Here is a 22,769-nt window from a genome sequence, read left to right as displayed (position 1 = left end):
AACTAAAGGCGAGAGTCCGAGAAAAACTCGAAACATAGAAAAATTCATCAACATAACCGTGCCAGGCGCTGCACGTCGTCTGAAAATACAAGCAAATGGTGCCCACTCTTCAGTAGGATTACTGGTTGACTGGTGGTAGATATACAACCTGTCAGACTTACAACGAAATTTGCTCTAATTTGAAAGCATTGTTTGAAAGTTTGCAGCGAATGGCAAACTGCCCGGCCCGGCTAGTGCTGATGATGATGAATTTGATTCTGTACGGGGAAACTGCGACGACATTGCCAGACATCTTCAAAAAAATGGTAGGGGAACTGTGGGTAAGACGAACAGGTTAAGAAGAACAGCTAATGTAATACAGAGAACTAACGATTTATAAAATATAAATGCAGTTTACTTTAGTTCAATATATTGTTTTCAAAAGCAGCTAGTGAAATATTTTACAAAAATTTTTTTTAAATGTGTATTTTGAGTATTAAAAATGGTCCGAAAAAGTGAACATTTTTAGTGCTGCGGGTGAAACGGACAATGTGTGGGGGTAAGATGGACAGGTATTGTAAATCGCTCCAACTAAGAGCATATTATTATTTTTGACCCTCAACAAATTGAATACGTAAAATATGGTAGTGTAGCGTGCAAAAAATGAAGGGGGCAGTCCACCCCCTCCCACTAGAGGCAGCCAATAGACAATTGTTTGGCAGCGGCAATATGAACAAGCATTCCAAAAACTGTTTTATGCCCGGCCACTGCTAATTTGTTTAAAGTTCACGTTTGCCGGTTAAATTTTCATTTATATGCTTGAGATATCACCAAGAAGCAAAATCAACCATTTTATTATAATATTTTCATTGACCATCTTACCCACACTAGCAGTTGTCCATTTCACCCCATCATTACACATTTTTTTAAAGCGTTCACAATTTTTCATACGCAAATGAAATTACGTATTATTTCAATGCAGACGTTGCTTGAAAAGGTATACAATCGAAAAACTTCATGCTATGGGCAACATTTTGGAATTAAACCACTCAAAAAGCTTAATTTCGATGGAAAAAAAGTTACATCCAGACGCAGAATCATTTCCTATTTTTAGTTTTTCTGTACTTTATCAAAATTGGAAAGTTCTAAATGATGATGGAAACGTTCAGACAGCATGAGATAGCCAGATGGTTGGATGCCCATCAAAACATATACGAATTTTAATGCTTAACTAGTAGAATCAACCACCTGTCCGTCTTACCCACCCTGTTCGTCTTACCCACAGTTCCCCTACAGTATTGGGTATAATGCGCATCTGTAAAAAGATATACCTACATAGCAAGAAATTATTTTCGGTAAAAATGTAAAAGACACGAAATTGAGTTGAGATTTTAAAAAATAACAGATATCGTAAAATAACCTCGACAATAACAAAGCTAAATCGGCAATGACAAATTAAACAATATATAATTTTTCCATCATTTAGCATGGAATGCTTCAATTTTAATCTTCTGATGATGAGTTTCTGAGGTTTCCTCGGATATTTGCCTAATCCAAAAAATTCAATTCTACGAAATAAACCAGCCCACGGCTGAAAATTTCGGAAATAAAGAGAAAAAAATCATGTCTCATGAACCAAACAACGTACAGTGTGACACATATATATTCGTACAAAAATCATTTTATGCTTGCAACGGTATAAACAATTAATACAATCAAATTAATATCATGTGAGTGTGTCATCATGGCTTAAGTCTTACTTGTTTCATCTTTGCATTGTGTCCCGTTCGGTGTACACATACCAATGTTCGAGTTACGGTCGTTGGTAATAAATAAATTCCGAAACGGTGCTGCATGCAGCACTATTTTTCATGACCTCGAACATCTCGGCATTGAAAGAGGATTTGCATACTATACAGTAAAAATATTTGTCCAGACAGAATCTGTTGAAAGCCGTAAAAAAACCCGGAAGAAAATGAAGCATTAGAACTGCAGAGGTCAAAAGGTTGTTCGAAAGCGAATCTGTCGCAGTTGCGGCCAGTCCGCACAGAAAATGGTAGTTGAACTGAATATCAATAGGGAATCTCGGATTTGAAAGCATTCAAAAAACGTAATATCCATTGATTCACGGAAGCAACATAACAAAAACGGCAGGGAAGATGCAAACTGCTGCTCCGTCGGCACGGTGATTCCGAAGTGATCTTTTCTGATAAGAAGTTGTTCTTCAAGCCCCGCATCATGTTCAAAATGATCGGTTGTGGTCGGTTTCGATCATCAACGTTCCAAAGCACAAACAGAATGTTCCACGATACCAAAATTCATCAAAGGCCATAGTATGGGGAGGTAATTCAAAGAAAGGGAACTTCCTCTTGTGTTTATTGAAAAGGGTGTGAAAGTTAATGCAGAAGCTCAAGGATTATAAATATCATAATATGGATGAATTTAAATTAATTATCCAGAAGATATGGGATGACATTCCGATGGAAGTAGTGCGTGCCGCATATAACGACTTCAAAAATTGTTTGAAGCGTGTTATCCAGGTAAAAGGCGATTCAATAGAGCAATGCTTGTTTGTTACGTTCTGTATCTATGGGTAAACAACTTCTCACACTAAAATTCGAAATAAAGCCTTTATTTATAAAAATATGACTTTGTTTTTGTTCGAATATATATGTGTCACACTGTAGAGCAAACAGTTTCTTATGGAAACGCCAATGTCAATTCTAGTTAAATATTGTTAGTAGATTCACAGAAGCATTATCGATGAATCTAGAGGTATTCCGTCTTCTGCTGCTCTGCAGAAGAAAAAGCAAAAAAGGTCCAATGAGATAGGAGGAGAAAAAGCGGAAAGTAGCATGAAGAAAATTGTGACAAGAGCTGTCAAACGAACGGGATAGGAAAAGTGGAAAAATTCGAAAGAGAAAAACAATAAACATTGGTATGAAAAAATTAAAGTCGGAGAAAAATCGAGAAAATGGCAGAAAACTGGAACATAAAATAGGAAAAAAGTGGAAAACAAAGAAAACAGGAAAAACAGAGGGAAATGAGGTTAGAAACGAGCAGACAGGGCAGAGAAAGTGAGAACGTGAACAATGCAGTGTATGAGAACAGAAAAAGAGTAAAAACAAAACATAAAAAGAAAAAAAGAAAACGGAAGATAAAAGAGATAAAACGGAACATAAAACAAAACAGAAAAGCGGGAGAAGCAGGACATAACAGACAGATGGAAACGCAAAACGGGATAAACCTCGAGTTCTTTCGAACTAGACAAAGAAAAAGAAAGACGAAACGAACCGAAAAAGAAGAAAAATATCGAGACGGAGCAATAAATGCCTGGCTTTAGCCAGGAGCAATCCTGCGTTTTGTTTTACTGTGTGAACCAAGAAAACAATATAGAAAAGGAGAAAACCCGGGACAAAAAGTGGAAAATCGGGACTGGAAAAGAGAAAAAACAAAACAGAAAAAAAGTAAAACTTGTGAGAGAATGAGGCGACAAATATCAATTCTAATTTCTAATAAAATTTCGTGTCTAATTTCTTGTCTATGTCCGGTTTGAAGTAAAACCTCAAATTCAGTAAATTAGTTCAAATTCAATTCTAACTTAATGTCCTTCGAGTCAAGTCCGATTTTAATTGTCCAATGTCAATTCTAATTTCTAGTCCAGTTCCAAATCCAATTTCTAGTACAATTGATCAACTTTAACTTCAAATGCAATTGCTTCCGGAAGTGCAGAGTTTTCAAGCTAGTCGACCGATATTTTAGTGATAAGTAGTAACAGATTTGCCATCCTACGATTACTTCGTTTTTTCCAAGCCAGTACATTGTTTTGAAAGGTCGGATGCACCTTTTGTTCAAGTCTGGGCATGTTAGCGGTTTCAGCTGATGGACCTCTAACTAAATAAAAGTACAGAACAAAACCTATTGCAGCTTTGGGGGTAATAAAGTGCTGTGATATAGTTTGTTGTAAAGTTCAAAACAGATGAGAAAAATAAGAAGATATTTTGGTAAACTTTGAAGTTTTCGACGCGGTTTGTGGGTTCGAACTTTTATTTATAGTTGCAACATTAATAGACTGTTGTGATACGTAGTGTGCTTTCAAGATGCCGGTAGGTTTTTTAAATGAGTTTACCTGGAAGAATAAGAGCTGCGAATAATCTATGCTATCCACTTGGGCTGAATAATGCCAAAAAGATAATTGTCGTATCACAATTCATTAGGTTCAGTATTTAAAGAAAATTGTTAACGACTATGTGTATTGAAAATGCATATGGAGTTTTCTGTTCTATCTCATCATCTAAATTATATTTCCACAAAGTAAATAAATGTAACTTACAACAATCTATTTGAAACTTAAATAAGTTGAAGAAGATGTTAGTTATAAGAAACCTTTCCTTTCCTGTTGCATCCGCTGTGAACATACATTTTCAATTGAGCATTAGCTATATTTTTCTTACTCCCTCCTGTGAATTAAATACAACGTAGATAAAAACCTCGCCGTTGTTCGAAGAAAGAGGTTAGCCTGTCGTTCAATGATTTATTACTTTGGCGGAAAATTGTTCCATTCCGTGTCATCCTTGTTCTCTATCTGTTTTTTTTTTTGTCTCTAAAACCTGTCCGATTCATGTCAGACCGGCTCCAGACTTTTGTAGAGCAAATTTATTAGATATCGCGGTAAACATTCAAGCAATAACTAACACAAGTAGGTCATTGACAACTATGTAGGTAGCACGGGCTTAACTTCGCCAAATTGTGTTCTGATACCGTCGATGTCGAACCATTTCTCAAAGTTTTTCTACCATACTTCGCGCCATATTTTCCACTTGGGAATCATCTCACTATTGCAGTTTGTCCTCGAGCAGAAAAGTTTTGCTTGCTGTTTTTTTTCATCATTTAAAAGCCATTAAGGTTATAGTGGAAAGTTACAGCCGACAGCATGGAAGCAAGACTATTTAGCACTATTCTGTTGGAAGAGCATTTGGAAACTTTTTCAGTTTTTTTTCGTGAAGGACAGCTGATGCTTGATGATACCTAGTTGTATATATTTTATTCTGCTTTCGTGAATTTTATCTACCATCACTATTACAAACAATTTTCCACTTAATTTGATTAGCACGATTAACGCTTTTGCGTAACTGGAAAATAACGAAGTTTTGTTTCGTATTTGGATAGACCCATTTCTGTCAGTTTTGGCATGAAGTTCACACTAATTAGTTGATTTTGTTTTGAAATCTTCAACGCTTCAAGAAACAAAACAAGAACAAAATATGGTGGTATCTGATATCAGTAGTCTTTTTGCGAGTGCCATCGAGTAAGGCCAAAACTGCGGTTTGTGTTTTTCACAAATCGAAAGCTAGTTTTGCGAAAGCCATCCTCAAAGCAAATCGCGTGAGATCAATTTTTTGCTCGTTCAATTCAAGAGCTCTAGTCGCGAGTCCTACGTTGACGAAAATCCATATCTGCACGTGGCAGAAAGATTTCAACGGATTTGCAATTCAAATCAGCTACAAACGAATCACTTCCATCAACTTGTGGATGTTTATTCCGACAAACTGTTCCTGGCGTCCTCGCAGGTAGAAGTCGTTAGTCTATCTACAACCAGATAGTGAGAAAAAAGTGAATGCGTGTAGAGAAAACTTTTCGATCTCTGTTAGCTTGACATGTTCATGACGTACAATCCACCAATTTGACTATCAAACTATCGAATATGAAGTGGACAGTCAAGATATTCTGTACACACTTGATTTTGAGCCCAAAAACTGCTTCCGAAATTGGGCTCTCCGACGAAAAGTTAATGACTGCTAGTTTTCCGTTAAGCAACTATTAAAATGTTGAGCACTATTTTGACCTAGGCCCTCGATAACTTATGCTGTTCTATTATCATTATACACAATAGGGTTGCTACAGTTATGATTTCAAAATCCGATAAAAATGAAGTCGAGCGTATTACGCATTGTTTATTAGTGATAGTGATTGCAATAGTCTGAATATGATGAAGTCTACGGTGAATGACGCAATACAGCCCGGACTCGATTATCCGGGTGCTCATTTTTATTTTCAGCCCGGATAATCGAATCACCCGGATAATCGAATCATCCTTTTTGATACAAAATTTCTTTTGGTATGCCAAGTTTTTTGACTTTTAGGTATGAGAAATGTTTTATTTATTATTGATCTATCTTCCCAAAAGTCAGAAAAATCCTTTCTTACGTCTTTTTCCACTGATGATTTTTTTTGGTAGAATATTATTTTTTGTATGTTATGTTTTTCAATATTTGGGGATTATAAATGTTTTTTTATTATTGATCAATCTCCCCTAAAGTCATAAAATTCCTTTCTTGCAATTTTTTTACGGATGATTATGATGATGATGGTGATGATGATAATGATGATGGTGATGATGATTTTTAAGTAAAAAACTTGATTTCATCATCGCAGGATTTATTTTTGTTTTGTTCGCCGATAAAAGGTATATAAGAAAGGAATTTTGTAGCTTTAGGGAGGTGAATCAATGCTTGTCTAATTGGAATCATTATGTAGCATGAAAACTATAACATTTGGGTTTAAAATAAATCAGCGAAAAAAAAAAATTATTTTTTTTCACCCGGATAATCGAGTCTAAAAACCCGGATAATCGAATCCCCGGATAATCGAATCCCCGGTTAATCGAATCCCCGGATAATCGAGTCCGGCCTGTATAACGATTTCAATAGCTTGGAGCGCAAGGGAATCGCGTCTAAAGGAAAAATGTACAGTTTGGATTGTATTTGTATTTTGTTTCATCTTACAACTTTAACATAGTCAACATGAATACTAAATATAAATCTAGAACAAAACTTCTGCAGCATCGTAGACTAGTGTTCGACATCGGAACGAAAATTCAAGTCCGGGTTCCGGTCCGGGTCCGGTCCGGTTAAAAATCGACACTAACTTTTTTAGTCCGATCTTATTCCGATCCGATTTAGCTCTGTTCCCTTTCTGTACGGTTCCGGAACCGGAACAGAGCCAAATCGGGCTGGAATGAGATCGGACTAAAAAATTTTTTACTGGACCGGAACCCGGACTTCATTTTCCAATTTTGATTTTAACTGTTTTATATGCATATTTTTGCGTTTAGAACTACAATACGTTAAATGTATTGTGATGTATTATATTTATAAGCAGAAAGATATGCATATAATGCATTAGAAGCAAGATAGGGCTCCTGGCCCCCACCTCTGGCTACGTGGCTGATCCTAGACCTTGGCAAGCCTCTACTAAAAGCGCGTAAAGAAACGTGTTCAAAGTCAAATAATTCTTTGAGCAGAATGAAGGTGTGGATGCATGACGTCAGTGGTTCATAAAAAACGTACATGACCCGGTGAAATTTAGTTGTTGGCAATCTGAATGGCGTCCGCCGTACGTATGATTTGAAGACCGAACTATTTAGCTTACGGTACTCGTCGCTGGCATATTTGAAAGCGCGTGTATTCTGCGGTGCGCGTTGCTTTCGAAGTAGTCTCTGTTTTGCGTTTAGATGCCATTTCAATCTGTGCAGCTTACTATTATCCCAGGCAGGTTTCGAAGGAAGTCTTATTCTGAGAAGATTTTCGTACAGCCAAGTGCAAATAACATCGCAAAACCGCAATGTCACATTATCCACATCGATTTCATTCAATAACGCAGCCCAATCCAAAGCCGAAATGTGCAAGTGTGTTAAGTGCATAAAAATTAATACGATGAGAGTTCAGAGGCGCAACTCCGAAGCTGACAGCCGGAACATCTGAGGGACGCGCCAGGCAAGGCAAGAATAAATCCAGTGGAGGATGGGCAAGATCAACAGGAAGTAGCGCAAAAATGTCCCGATGCACAGAGATCTCCTATTCAGTGAGGCAGTAAACGAGTTCTAGTGTTTGTCCGAGGTAATTACGCAGTGGATTAACTTATTTCATCCTTTTCATTAAACCGAGTAATTTGCAGTTGTTTATAATCACCGCAAATGAGAATTCTTTCATCTGAAGACCCTTTGTCACGAAATTTACGGATTTAGAGGATATGCTTGTTGATAAACTTGACAACCTTACTTCTGTCAGGTGGGATGTAGATTGCAGCAAGCAAAAACTTCATTTCTTTGATGATAGCAGAAACACAGACTTGCTCGAGACAATTTACATGTCTTAAGCTGACCAGCGAACTAGGGAACTGTTGAGCAACGGCAATCGATACGCCACCAAAATTACTTTTGTCACTATTCTTCGAGCTTCGACCACAACGATACACGTTGAAGGCGTACCCAAACAGTTGAAGGGAATCGATGCAGCCATCTAAGCCGGTTTCAGTTAGCATGACTACATCATAGTTGCAGTCATTAGATGCAAGGAATAGGTCGTATACTTTAGTCCTTAAACGTCTCACATTCTAATAGTATGCACAAATACCATTCGCGTCATTGGATTGTACAGGGAGCTCCGAACCAGAACTCCCAGCACGTCAAGATCTCAAGCAGGAAGCGGGAGATACATCAGCGAAAGAAATGTTCGGATTACAATTGCTCTTGCCTGCATAACTGGGTTGGAAAGCCCTGTCACCACACCCGCACGCAGAGCAGGGACGACTACTATGCCGATTTTGTAGAGCTGCAGCTATTCGAACTGCACCTGCAATCATCTGCAGTTCTTGGCTTTAGCTTTCGAGACAACAAGTTTTTTCATTCAGCTGCCCGTTTCGGGTCAGACACTATCGTCAGCCGCTCGTAACCTAGACTACAAATGCTCTCTAGGATGAGAAGACGATGTTCCACCGTGCAGCTGTATTATCATTGAGCGCCGTCCCTAAGAGGGGTTGCTCAAGACAAGCATACTACCTCGTGCCAACACACAGCTTTCGCATGCGTGTTCCTATTTCTGCCAGCATACGAGCCTTACGATCTTGGGCTTATTGGGATTGATTACCCGATCTCCACTAAGGTTCCTCGTATCCCGCCTGGTATCACTAGGCTATAGATAGGAATAGGAGTTTCTAGGGTCTATTTACAGGGCATTTAGTCATAATTTCGATTTTGTCATTTCAGTTTAAGTTATTTAATATCTAGACGTAAAAATGGATCTAACTCAGAACTATGTTAATGCTAAAAATGTTAAATTCACCAAATGAAGGTAATTTATTGCACTTTAAAGGAAAAAATACGAAAAAATCATTTTTATTTGGATTTGATGAACTCTCGAACTTTTCACCGAAGACTACCCATAATATTTAGGATACTTTGGCCAACCTGAGCTATTTTGTTCTACAACCTCTACATCACTGTCCAGGGATGGAAGATCAGTGATTTTGACAAAATCTGTGAGTTATCGCCACACGCACAGATCACGATCCGTACAGATCATGCCAAACAGTGAATCTTTAGTGTTGATCACAAGATTTTGTTCTCTAAACAGTCTCAGCAGTCGATCACAGTGTTGCATCTTACCTAGCTGCGAGAAAAAAGGTCACAGATGTTGTTTGTATTGTAATTCATACGATGCACACAACCAATCGTCTGTATCTGTTATATTTCTCAACGCAATCATGCAATGAACATGATCTGACATGAGGTACATAATCTGTACGGATCGCGACAAAGTATTTGTCGCTTACAAGTAGTGATGTCAATGAATCTGAATCTGATCGCCTAATGATCTTGATCGCTAGAAGCGATTTTTTTCCATCCCTGTCTCTGTCGCATCCCGAATCATTTTTCTACTCATCTTCAACTTCTGTTTACGCAATATTTCTTAGTAGGGTGGATTGAGGTCCTATTCGAAAAAATCTTCCCCGTTGTCTCGATACCACTGTAGTGGCAGCTTGCCAAATCAGGCCAATATTTTACAGGCCTATTGAGAGCTTTTTTTTGTTCGATTATAGTCACTTTAACAGCTTATGTCATTCGTGACTTCTGCGGGGTTGGGATTTGTACCCGTGTCCTCGGCGTGAGAGGCGTGAATGCTGACCACTACGCCTGGACTGACCCCGGCGAGAGAGATTTGAGAGATATTGAGGGCTTAATGTACGCAAGAATACGTTTTTTCAGGCACATCTTTTTGTACATTTTAAAATCCATAGTGTTGTTTGCCACGAAAACTTGTTTTTTTGTCTGCATCCGCAATACCTTTGCCAGATCATAAGCTTTCTTGCGAATTTATCGGCAAAATCGAATTTGAAAATACTATGCACATCACCTTGACTAGTGACTTTATAGAACTTTTTTTCTGGGAACTGCCCATAATCCATCTTCACGAACGTTTCGTCGTTCATGAGGATGCATACTTTGTACTTCGTATGGGCCTCATTGTACAGCTTCCGGACACGTCTTTTGGCCACTAGATTCTGCTTCAGTATCTTGTTTGGATGCTTACTGGATCGAAAAGATCGAAATCTTTCTTGTAGACGAATCCTGCTGACGGTGCTTTGGCTGGCGTTGAATTTCTAGACGATATGATAATCCGACAGACCTTGGTTTGCCCTAATTGTTCTCAACACTTTCAAATGTAGCTTCCGATATTTAGTTGCACTACACCGCTTGCAATGATCGTGCCGTTCGATAGTATACCGCTTATGGAAATTTTTGAGAACGCTGCACACGGTCTTTTTTATCCAATTTCAAATATTCCGTAATTTTTCAACTGACCGCGTTAGATTTTCGAAGTGTATATCCAAAATTAAATTTCGGTTCACTGCTTTCATCAAGTATAACTTATTTGAAACAAAATTAATCGAAGCGGACTTTTTAGCACTAAAAGAGGAGACATTTCAAAACAAACTGCAAAACATACCAGATCCGAATACTTACTGAAAACGTTGCAGTAAGATTAACATTGCGTCCAGATATTAAATGATTCGACCTTGACTGTTTGCTAAATTTCTACTGAGAAAATTGGTAATCGAGATAATCAAATATTTTTGAAATATATCAACACCTTTTCGCTACCCAAATAAAGGAAACGGATATGCAACGTGGAATTTATCAAAAGATCAAAAGATCAAGATCAAAAGATTTCACAATGAGTCATACATTTAATCAACTGGAATAATATCGATAAAATAAAAATATTTTTAATGTAAAAGAACCGAGTTTCTTAGCTAAATGAAACGAAACAAGTAGAATAATTGACAACAGCACATTTTTTATCCTCAATTTTCAAGTTCTACATTTGCTTTCGCTAAGTAGTGCACATTTCAATCGAATACAAGCCGGCTTGCTTCAAAAGCCGGAATCACGGAACAACTGTTGATCCATTCATACCAAAAGCAGCATTTCGATACAATTTCCACTGAAAATCATCCGAGCAGCAGCTATTTCAGCCACAACTCGCAAGCTAACTGTAAGTGCCGACCGTCCACCGCCATACTTTGGCATCCGACATTCATCTTGGGTCACTTGACACACATTCGTCCGTTCCGCCCGCTCGACTCTGGCAGAATCCAACAGTTAGTTTTCGAAAAGTTATTTGCCCGAGCTGAAATTTCTATATCATTCCGTTTCTCATATGTGCAAAACACAAAACCAGTCCATAGATTTCGAGTAGATGCATATCAAACATACCGGACCGAGCCGGGCAAGAAATGTTAGCCTGTGCAGTACGTGGTCTGGACCTACTTCCAGCAAGTGGGGAAATTACTCCCAGAACCAGAACAGCAGCAAAGTCTATACATGTTTCCCAAACCGTATCGAGAAAACGTACCATAGAATGGTTGTCCCAATTTTCGGTTCTTCTAAAATTTGATTGAAATCTTTTTATAAGTTGATTGTCCGAAGCAAAATTAAACTCTAATAATATGAATGATGAATGAATGATATTGAAAATCGACTTATGGTTGGACTTATTGCTTGAAAACAGGACCCTAGCCATTTTATACCGAACCTCGAATGGTAGACTGCTTCTTGTTGTGCGGGGATGTTGAAAGAGCACACATAGGTATGAAGTTTTTGGAACTTTTTTGCAACATTGCCTGAACGCTATTTCATTTTTTTAATCCACTCTATTAATATTTTCTATGGAATTGAATCATTTGCTCAGAATCTCTGGCTCATTTCCTTCAACCTTATTTTTTTCGAATCCCAAAATATATGATGTCAGTATACTGTATCTAACATGTGTTTTAAGTTAAAGTAAATGCAAGAAAGTTAGGTTTTTATCTGTAACTAGGATCTTGTATCCGGCTGTGCTGCGAAAGTACCAGCGATCCTCTTCTCTCCAGTGTATTTTTGGAGTTACATTTGTGGCTGGTACAACATGCAATATCACGTACTTTATTTCTCATAAACTACTGTTTTATTGAATAATGCACACACTATTGCCAGTAAAAAGGGCGCTGAGACTTGCCAAAACATGATATTGGACTAAAACGTCCCAAAGATTTTGCTCAATACTGTTTTTGTTGAGTGCGAGAAGTCACAAAAGGAGCAGACCGGTTTCAGCTCAGAAATGGCTTTTCGTTTTTATGGCACATTTCCGACACCTGTTTATGTACTCAGAGGTAAATTGGGTAGGAAATTATTGTGTATCTATTTTTACGGCGGGTACCGAGCAGCATTCCGTTCTACCGTCTAACGGTGAAACATGTGAGTGTCAATTTTACAGCGTGTAGATGGAAGTTTTTATGCTCCAGTCATCCCGACCAACATGGGTAACAGGTGCTTCGAAAGTTGTTAATGTTTATGTAGGTACGTATTTCATTTTCGCTCAGTGAAAAGATTAATTTAGTCTAGTTTTGGAGCAAATTTTGAATTCGGTACAACAGTCATTAATTTAAACGACTTCGAAGTCATCCCAATTTTCATTTACTTACAAATTGCTGATAGTAGGTACCTATTATAATAGAATTAGAATAATAGAAAAGTTTTAGTTTGATTAAATATATTATACTTACTTGTCATCTTTGATATATTGTTTGTTTTTTTAGGTTAATTTGTAAAGTTTATTTATATCCTTTTTCTTATCAATGTTGAAATATTTGTTTGAGTAAAAGTATTAATAAACTACTACGTAACTAAAACTAATTAATTATGCTAATGCATTTAAATTTTGAATGATATTATGTTCTGAGTGTGAGTATCTCGCTGTAGTGTCTGTCTCGGTTGCCTCCGACCGAGCCCTCCGGAACACGGAACAACAACGTCCGTAAACGTCTACGTTCGTCCAAAAACTGACTCTTTGTTTTTAGAGCAAGCTTTATCATGCCATGTGTCAGTATACGTGAGTCTCATATTGAGCGATTCAAGATTGCTCTCCTTGTCTCTTACCGTTAGTATGACAAATTCTCGCAACACATGCAAAGCAATTTCAGTTACACTGAAACAAATGATTTAGTTTCATTAGATTTATTTTACGTTAATTCTTCTAACTTCGTACGTTCCCTACATTCACCCCCTCTCCTACTCTTCTGGTAAATTATTTTGAGAAAACATCATTTTCATCATAATTTTTGTCTTCATCATCATCTTCAGTTTCGTCATTATCATCACTTTTGTCATTTTTATAATCCTTTTCGTAATTATAATCATCATTTTCACGGTTATTTTTATCATAACCATCATCATTTCCATCCTTACCCTCTCCATATTCGTAATAACAATAATCATTTTCGTCATTTACATTATCATTTTTGTCATTACCATCATTAGTTTTGTAATAATCATCATCATTTTCATCATTACCGTAATCATTTTTATCATTATACGAATAGTCTTCATTTCAATCATTACCATCATTTTCGTCATTACCATAATCAGTTTGTTCATTCCTCATCACTTTCGTGATTACCATAATCAGTTTCGTCATATTCATCATTTTCGTCGTTACTATCATCATTTTCGTTATTGTTGTCTTCGTTTTCCTGATAACAATAGCCAATTTAGTCACTTTCATTATCATTTTTGTCATTACCATCATTAGTTTCGTCATTATCATCATCATTTCCGTCATTGCTATGGTCATTTTCGTCATTACTAACATCATTTTCGTTATTATCATAATCATTTTCATCTTTATACGAGTAGTCATCATTTCAATCATTACTATCATTTTCGTCATTACCATAATCTATTCATCATTTTCGTCGTTACTATCATAATTTTCGTTATTATTGTCTTCATTTTCCTGATTACAATAACCATTTTCGTTATTAGTATCATTATTTTTGTCATTACCATCATTTTCGTAATTACTATAATCATTTTCGTCATTTTCATTTTTCTCATTACCATCATTAGTTTCGTCATTATCATCATCATTTCCGTCATTGCTATGATCATTTTCGTCACTACCAACACCATTTTCGTCATTACCATATTTTTCATTACCATCATCATTTGCGTCATTACCACCATCATTTTCGTGATTACAATAAACATTTCCGTCATTATCATCATCATTTTCCTCATTTTTATCATGATTTCTGACATTACAGTCATCATTTTCGTCTTTACCGCCATCATTTTCGTGATTACAATAATCATTATCGTCATTATCGTCATCATTCCCGCCATTTTTATCATAATATCCGTCATTACTATCATCTTTTTTTGTCATTACCATCATCATATTCGTTATTACCATAATTATTTCCCTCATTACCATCATTTCCGTAATTACTATCATTATTTTCGTCATTACCACTATCATTTTCGTGATTACAATAATCATTTCCGTTAGAATCATTATCATTTCCGTCATTACTATCATCATTTTTGTCATTTCGCCATCATTTTCGTGATTACAGAAATTTTTTCGACTTTGTCATCATCATTTCCGCCATTTTCATCATCATAACTATCATTTTTGTCATTACCTTATTAATTTTGGTCATTACCATCATTTCCGTCATTACTATCATCATTTTCCTGATTACAATAATCATTTCCATTAATATCATCTTTTTCATCATTTCCGTCATTACTATCATCATTTTCGTCATCATCCTCATACCAAACTGTAAAAAATTGCGTTTTGGTTCGAAATTCCACTGTATTCCGTCCTTTTCATAGGAACTCAAAATACTCAGAGGAACATGTGGTAGAGTAAAAGATACCAAATTGCGCACACTAGTTACTAGAAAATTCCCCTCCGGGGAACTATCACACACAAGCGATCTTCCAAAGCCTTCCCAGAGGCGATCAAACTACGCATACCAGCGTATTTAATAAAGTAACACGCGCACAAGCGAATTACTAAAACATCCCTCTCTGGGGAATTATCCTAGTAGCTGGCATTAAGTTATGTTTTCGATGCCAACATGTTAGCGTTAGCGTAAACGAGATATCATATATTCGCCACTCTTCACACAAGTTAGCTCTTCAGCTGTCAGTGGGGCCCACGACTCCTGAGCCCACAGTGATGTTAGCCCTTGTCAACGCAAACAAATGAGATAAAGGTGGCAATTAGCTGGGATTAACGCACATAAATGATTTTTTCACAGCCTTCCCAGAGGCGCACAAGCTACGCATACTAGCGTATTCAATAAAGAAAGTCGTGCACTAGCGAATTACTAGACGGTCCCTCTCAGGGGAATTATCGCACACGAGCGATTTTTCCACAGCCTTCCCAGAAGCGATCAAGCTACGCATACCAGCGTATTGAATGAAGTAAAATGCGCACAAGCGAATTACTACAACATTTCTCTCACGGGAATTATCGCACACAAGCGATTTTTCACAGCCTTCCCAGAGGCGCACAAACTACGCATACCAGCGTATTCAATAAAGTAAAACGCGCACAAGCGAGTTATTAAAACATCCCTCTCAGGGGAATTATCGCACACAAGCGATTTTTCACAGCCTTCCCAGAGGCGCACAAGCTACGCATACCAGCGTATTTGAATAATATATTCTGCCTTCCCAGAGGCAGAACAAACAGACGCGCACAAACGTCTTTTAATTTTTCTTAAATTGGCGTTTGCCAGACGCCACCATATATTACACTATACTCACTCTTAGGGAGCGTATTCCCTTTTGTTCTGCGCCATTGTAGTGTCTGTCTCGGTTGCCTCCGACCGAGCCTTCCGGAACACGGAACAACAACGTCCGTAAACGTCTACGTTCGTCCAAAAACTGACTCTTTGTTTTTAGAGCAAGCTTTATCATGCCATGTGTCAGTATACGTGAGTCTCATATTGAGCGATTCAAGATTGCTCTCCTTGTCTCTTACCGTTAGTATGACAAATTCTCGCAACACATGCAAAGCAATTTCAGTTACACTGAAACAAATGATTTAGTTTCATTAGATTTATTTTACGTTAATTCTTCTAACTTCGTACGTTCCCTACACTCGCTTCGTATTTTTGTTTGTAGCCATTAACGTTTGTTTTTAGGGCATCCAAGACAGCAGACCGGGACAGTGTATTCTGTCGCTGGATAGATTATTTGTTTGCAGACAGCCTGCCAGCTGATTCCTCAGACTAATCCTCCAGAAATGTCGGGGATGCAACGTACCCATGCATCAAATTTTTGTGGATTTCAGGGCAGCACATGATGCAGTCCAACGCGAACGGTTATGGCAAATAATGCTCGAGACGGTTTTCGGATAAACTGACACGACAGATCAAAACTATCCTGGGGCGAGTGATGTTTTATGTGCGTGTTTCGGGACACTCTCGATTTCTTTCGAATTGCGTAGAGGTTTGCGGCAAGAGGATGGAATGTCCTGTATGTTATCCAATATCGCTATTGAAGGTGTGTTCCGGTGAGCGGGCTTCCCAACGAGATCTTAAGTAAGAGTAGCCAATTTCTAGCCTTCGCAGATGACTTCAACGTCATTGCTAGAAACCTTGAAACGGCAAGGAGACTATGGTGGGTCGGCTACATCGCAAGTATGGCGGACGACTGTGCAGTAAAATTCATTCTTTTCAAGAACTCCACCGGCACTAGGAAGAAAGGGGGCTCGACAAGGTTGAAGCCAACTTGCGTGTGACGAGAGGTTCAACGAATTGGCGACGAATACTCCAGGACCGAGTATAGTGAAAAGGATTTCTTGATACGGCAAGTGTCACCCTGGCTCTATACTGTTAGAAAGAAAAGACACCTGAAAATCAACAGTCTATCTAGCGTGAGTCGGAGGTAAATGATCCCTTGCTGTGTCATCCGCAAACGAGACTAAAAGGTGTAATATCTGTGAGTGGTTGGTGTTCACGTCTGTCACGCCGAGGACCTGGTTCAAACAACAACCCCGCAGAAATTACGAATGACCTAAGCTGTTAGTGATCATGATTAAAAAACAAACTGAGACCATACACCACCCCCTGAGAGGGGAGGAATGACAGATGTATATATGTTATACAGAATGGTCTCCAGGGTACCTTCTTAAAACACACCTACAGGATATTAAATGTTTGCGAACAAACACTATTCAGAGATATCTGGAGCAGGGCCCGGCATTGTCGAAACAAATAAATGAAACTGACTTTCTCTTACCTTCGCTTCTTACATGAAGTGACTTGTTGTTCACTTGTTGAATAGAACGTTTCAAGCAAGCTTCAGTTGAAGTTGGTAGCTGTTTCAATTGACGACGGCAGAAAGTCAGGCACGATTTGTCGACATTGACAAGGTTAACTTTAATATGCGCTGCATTGTCGGAAATGTTACTCAAATTCAGTTCATTTGCATTCATAATTGCTGACCTTTTTTTGAATATTTGATAGAAAAGTACAAATGAAAAGTTGAAGCCGATAGTCATGACGAAGTGAAACCCGTTTCGCTGACGCTGACTGAAGCCAGTTTGAAACTGAAGCGGTGCTGCTTCTGTTGAAACCGAAGCTTCACTACTTCATTGTTGAGTGACGCTATGCAATTGAAGGTGATGTTGTCGGGCCCTGATCTGGAGTACTCTGCCAGACAGATAGTTTCTGATGATCTTGATAAGATACATCGGAAAATTGTATCGATGCAGCTGGAATACCAGGTCGTCGTGCCACTCATTGTCGAAGTCCTTTTCGATATCCAAGAGTGCCATTGCTCATAGCACAATGGAATTGATGGATCGTGAATCTTCCTCTTATGGTATACAAACTGTTCCTTAAGGAAGACGCCATTCTCATCAGCGAACGAAAGAATTCGATTATGAATTTGAATTCTCTAGCAACTTGCAGCGGACAGAGAGCAAGATGGCTCTTGGAAACAGGAGGGTCTTTCCCCAGTCTTAGCACTGGGATTTCTTTAGCTAACTTTCACATTGAAGGTAAGTACCAAACTCCCAGCAGTGAAATGTGCTATTAAAACCGAGGACCTTCAAGTTTTTTCATCCTTTCGCATAACCCTTTTTTTCAGATATCAAGTTGTTTGATCTATCAACCTCGTCGACTTCCTTAGCGACAGAATACTCGTGTGGGCTTACCAAATTCGGTCGCAGATTATGAGGCATTGCAAACTGCTGCCACAGCGCTTCCGATTTTTCTTTTACAAAAAGCAGATTTTTATCGTCTGAACCCCCGCCCGGAGTCATAGGTCAAAATGGTTTTAAAAGTTGTGGGTTTTGTTGAAGCTTTTATTGGAGTTCCTTGTTTCTTAGCTGTTGAATCCACTCCTGGATAACCCTAGAGAGACTATATGCCATAGATCCTTTATGCCGATCACCAGTGCGCTGGTGCTGGCAGCGGTACAGTACCATTCGATGTTTGGTGTGGACCGTATTACACCTCGTCTACCGCCAAGGTAGTTTGTTCGCTCGTTGCGGTTGCCAGGGGTCTAAGAACGAAGAAAGCGTCCGGTGCTGACGGGATTCCGAACGAGGCACTGAAAACGGCAATCCAAGCATACCCTGATAAGTTTAGAGAGACGCTTTAGAACTGCCTAGAAGTATGCGATTTTCAAGACAAATGGAAAATCCAAAAGCTGGTACTGTTACCGAAGCCGAGGAAACCACCAGGGGATTCCTCATCGTACAGGCCGATTTGCCTACTTGCCACGTTAGGCAAGTTACTAGAACGGGCCATACTAAACAGGCTAACGCCATTTGTGGAAATGATACCAGGCTGGCAAGGGCGCAGTTTGGATTCCGTAAGGAGAAGTCCATTGTCGATGCCATCAAATCCGTTATAGAGAGAGCCGAGAAGTCTATGAGATAAACGAGGCGAGGCGACAAGTAGTGTGCCACAGTCACGATCGATGTCAAAAACGCCTTGAACAGCACTAGTTGGAATGCGATCGTGCTATCGCTACACAGGATGACCATCTATGCAAGTTACTTATAAGCTACTTCGAGAACCGGACGCCAATGTACGACACGCAAATGAGCGCCAGCACCTTTCCGGGTTCTGGTTTGTTTCGGATAGTAGGTCACTAGGGTGCTGATTGGACGCATCAACATATTGACGTTACGATTACTTCCAGTTTGCTTAACGTTCCGCCTCACAGCAATTACTACAGCTCCTCCTGCACTAGTTCGTTCGAAAATCAAAAGCCGAAAGTCGGAAAGATAGACACTAACCTTCGGCTTGAGATGGGTTTTCGTGATGACGGCGATGCCGATCTTCTTTACGTTGAGAAAGTGGAGTAGCTCGATATATTTACTGTGCTACTGTGATAAAATTTACTGTGTTGAGGGCTTCACAGTGGAGATTACAGTTTGAAGTTGCTTAGTTAAGGTCTTACAGGGACGCTTGAAGGCGATAACCTCTAAGATGAGCTGGACGAGCTCTTCCGTCGTGAGACAGGCACCGGGGGGAAGGTGCACGTGAGGCAACCTTGCCATATGACAGACCAGGCGCGGGGGTAGTACCTAGATCTGATAGGGTATCTGCAGAGGCGGGACTATGCTGGACTGAGCGGGAGTTGGAGGCCGTTTGGTGAGCTGCTGAATTCACGGCGGCAATTCGTTGGTGGTTGACAGGAAGTGGAGACAGCTTTGGCTCTTGTCGACGAGGCTGAAGAGCAGGATACTTAGTATCCGCGATGACCGGAAGGCTTTCTTGGTTTCCAGGATGTTCACAGATCGCAGATCCGTGCAGCACGTCAAGTTTACGTGAAAACAGGTAATTCTCATCCATCAAACTTTTCATGTAACAATCACGTGAACTGTTGGTAACTCCCACTTATACAATTTTCCCATTAACTAGTGCATGAAGTTCACGTAAGTTGCTGTACAGAAGTTTACATGATTTTCCACGTGGATGCGACGTGTCGATTTTTTTTAGTATATAGCAAACAGCAGAGAAATGTACAAAGGTACGGAAGACAGATTCATTCAAAATTCGTTTGTTTAAACGTATGAACAAAATCCGTATGAATATCAGAAGTATCTCGATAATTATTGAAAAAACAAAGGATAAAGTAATTTTTACAAAGAGCTTTGTGCATTCACTTGTACTGCTAGTGTGTTTTTATTATTTCGTTTCGGTCGCACAGAGTTGGTGAATTTCATTTTGCCAAACCTGTTCTCTACTTTTCCAAGATAAATAGCGAGCCGTTGTGCAGATGGAGTTACTGTTTAACATATTTTGATTCAAATTTTCGGACACAAGTTTTTTAAGGAAAATGTATGGGATGTCATGTCGGTTCGTGGGTGATGGAACGACGTTCCAATCACAGACTTACCGACGTAACACTGAAGCATACTTTCATCGTTAACAAAAACGATCATTTCGGATTTCCACGCTAGCCAAGATTCATCCAACAGTCCAACATATCTCAATTTATAGCGAGCCATTTTGCGTTGCGCAAAGACTCCACCAGGTAGTGCTAGTGTTTTTTTTACGAGATTCAGATTATACATTTGAGCGCCGGTTTGCTAGAAAATTGTGCGAAGTGTTACGTCTGTTAGTTCGTGCTCCATTGTTGCGTATATTCTATTACGTTTGATTTCTGCCGTTATTACCTTTAAATCCTGTCGGTTACAACTTTTTTGCCATCATTGACTTTTGAATGCTTATCCTATCCTGCTTATCCTAATGCTGTCCTATTATTAACTGTCCTGTAGGAAAATAACTGCTGCCAGTGTGACAGTTGCGACAACGCACAGTGGTTTAAAATGCTCAGAACGCGAACCTCAGCATTTTGAAAGGGAAAACGTTAAAAACCCTACAGTGTCTAGTGTCAAGGTCTATTTTATGGCTACACGTGAAGGTACCGACGATACGCATTATTCAGCCGTTTAGCAGCCTTATCTCCCTTTAAGGTAGATTAATAAAAAAATTATTCCTGTTAAATGTTGCCATTGATTGATGTCACAACAACTTTGCTAATAACAATATAGCTTTTTTCATGTTTTTCCCTTCAAAATGCTGAGGTTTGCGTTTTTAGCATTTTTTAAACCATTGTGCAACGGTCTTAAGTTGGGTACACTTCGAGTCGAGTGCCGGACCCTGTAGTAGAATTTTGAAAATGAGTAAAGAAAATGTTTTCTATTTAATTTAATCTTTAATTTAATCCATTTAATGGTTTCGTTCCAATTTGTGTTAATTTTGACGCACGCATACATCGGTATGAATTGAATCACAGAATATACAGAAACGTTTTTAAATATCATTATAAAAAGTGGTTTAATGATTATTAATAATTATTGGAATAGAACCAATTTTTCAGTAATATTATGGGTTAAACGTGTACTTAGAAAATAATACTATTGAATAAATTATTATTCTTTATTCTTTATTTAAGAGGTTTTCAGCCTGCGGCTGGTTCGCCTCTTTGCGTTGAATAAAATTTGATATAACTTTGACACAAGTTATAAGGTGTGTGATTAACATAATTTTAATGCATGCACTTTAAATACAACCAACGAACAATGCTGGTTACTTCCCAGGATTCAATATTTTGGATTCGGTAGTATTTATTGTTTGCAGTTTATTCGCACATGACTGCACTAAATAGTACTTCAGGTTGCAAGTCTGGAGTCTTTTTGTACCCTACTTTTGTATGTACAATCTCGCAGACGCATATATTGCCATTCCACATCGGAGGAGAAAATTCTGCAGCTGTTACTATTTATTTCATAGCATTTCTCTTCGATTTTGCTACATGCCACATCCATTGGCGTTCGTAGGATACAGCACAATGGGTAAAACACATCTTTTGGATTAGAAGGTTCAAACCCAGAAAATCTGTTTAATATTTCGGCTAAGCGTTATAGTTTTTCAAGGTGACATCCACATTAAGTGTCATTTTACACAATAACACATTTGCATTGCGGTGGTTTCTAAAAGTGGACGATTTTAAAGTTCGAGGAAGGTCAACTCTAAATCGTACTTTTGAAAGTAACAAATATAAACGTTAAAACTAATTCCGTGACTGTCCTTTTTGTTTGTTGGCAGTATTCCATACCAAAAAGAACAATTCCAATCACCCTCATTCGATAAACCTACTTACCTTACCGTTGCATCTATCTATTTTCCTATTCTTTCAGCCGCACCACGGATCACACTTGCTCCGGAGAATGTAACAACTAAAACGGGAAGCCGCGTAACGTTGGAGTGTGAAGCGGACGGGAATCCATTGCCGCACATCTGGTGGAAGCGGAACGGTCAACCGCTTGTCGAGACCAACCGGATCTACCTTAGCGACGACGACATCGAGCTTACCATCGAACACATCAAGGAGTCCGATTCTGGTGAGCTTTCCACGGGGGAGGGTTGGGTAAAAAGGGGTTTTTGTCATTTCCTCTCATGCCACCACGGTGAACGGGTTTTGCGGACTTCGTGTAGGTACAATGCAGTTCGATGTAAAGACATGCTTGGTGGGGCGGAAGCAACTAACGTTTACTTTTGCTATCTCTATATGGCTGCCCGAGACTTTGCTGCACACGACAGCTGCTGCTACTTATCTGCTCTATGTTGCATTGCACTGCCGC

The 22,769-nt window shown here is 38.8% G+C and overlaps 1 protein-coding gene across 2 annotated transcripts in view; it reads left to right on the top strand.

Annotated features, from left to right (window-relative positions):
- Positions 1-22,769, top strand: part of LOC128738427 (peroxidasin) — a 285,835-nt gene that overhangs the window by 185,104 nt on the left and 77,962 nt on the right. For both annotated transcript variants that reach the window (XM_053833533.1, XM_053833532.1), the window contains one exon: positions 22,326-22,529. In XM_053833533.1, coding sequence (XP_053689508.1) covers positions 22,326-22,529 — 204 coding nt within the window. The remainder of the gene's footprint in view (positions 1-22,325; positions 22,530-22,769) is intronic.

This window comes from Sabethes cyaneus, chromosome 2 (assembly GCF_943734655.1).
Source record: "Sabethes cyaneus chromosome 2, idSabCyanKW18_F2, whole genome shotgun sequence".
NCBI lineage: Eukaryota > Metazoa > Arthropoda > Insecta > Diptera > Culicidae > Sabethes > Sabethes cyaneus.
Note: the sequence above shows the minus strand (reverse complement) of the source record. Positions and strands in the feature narration are given on the sequence as shown.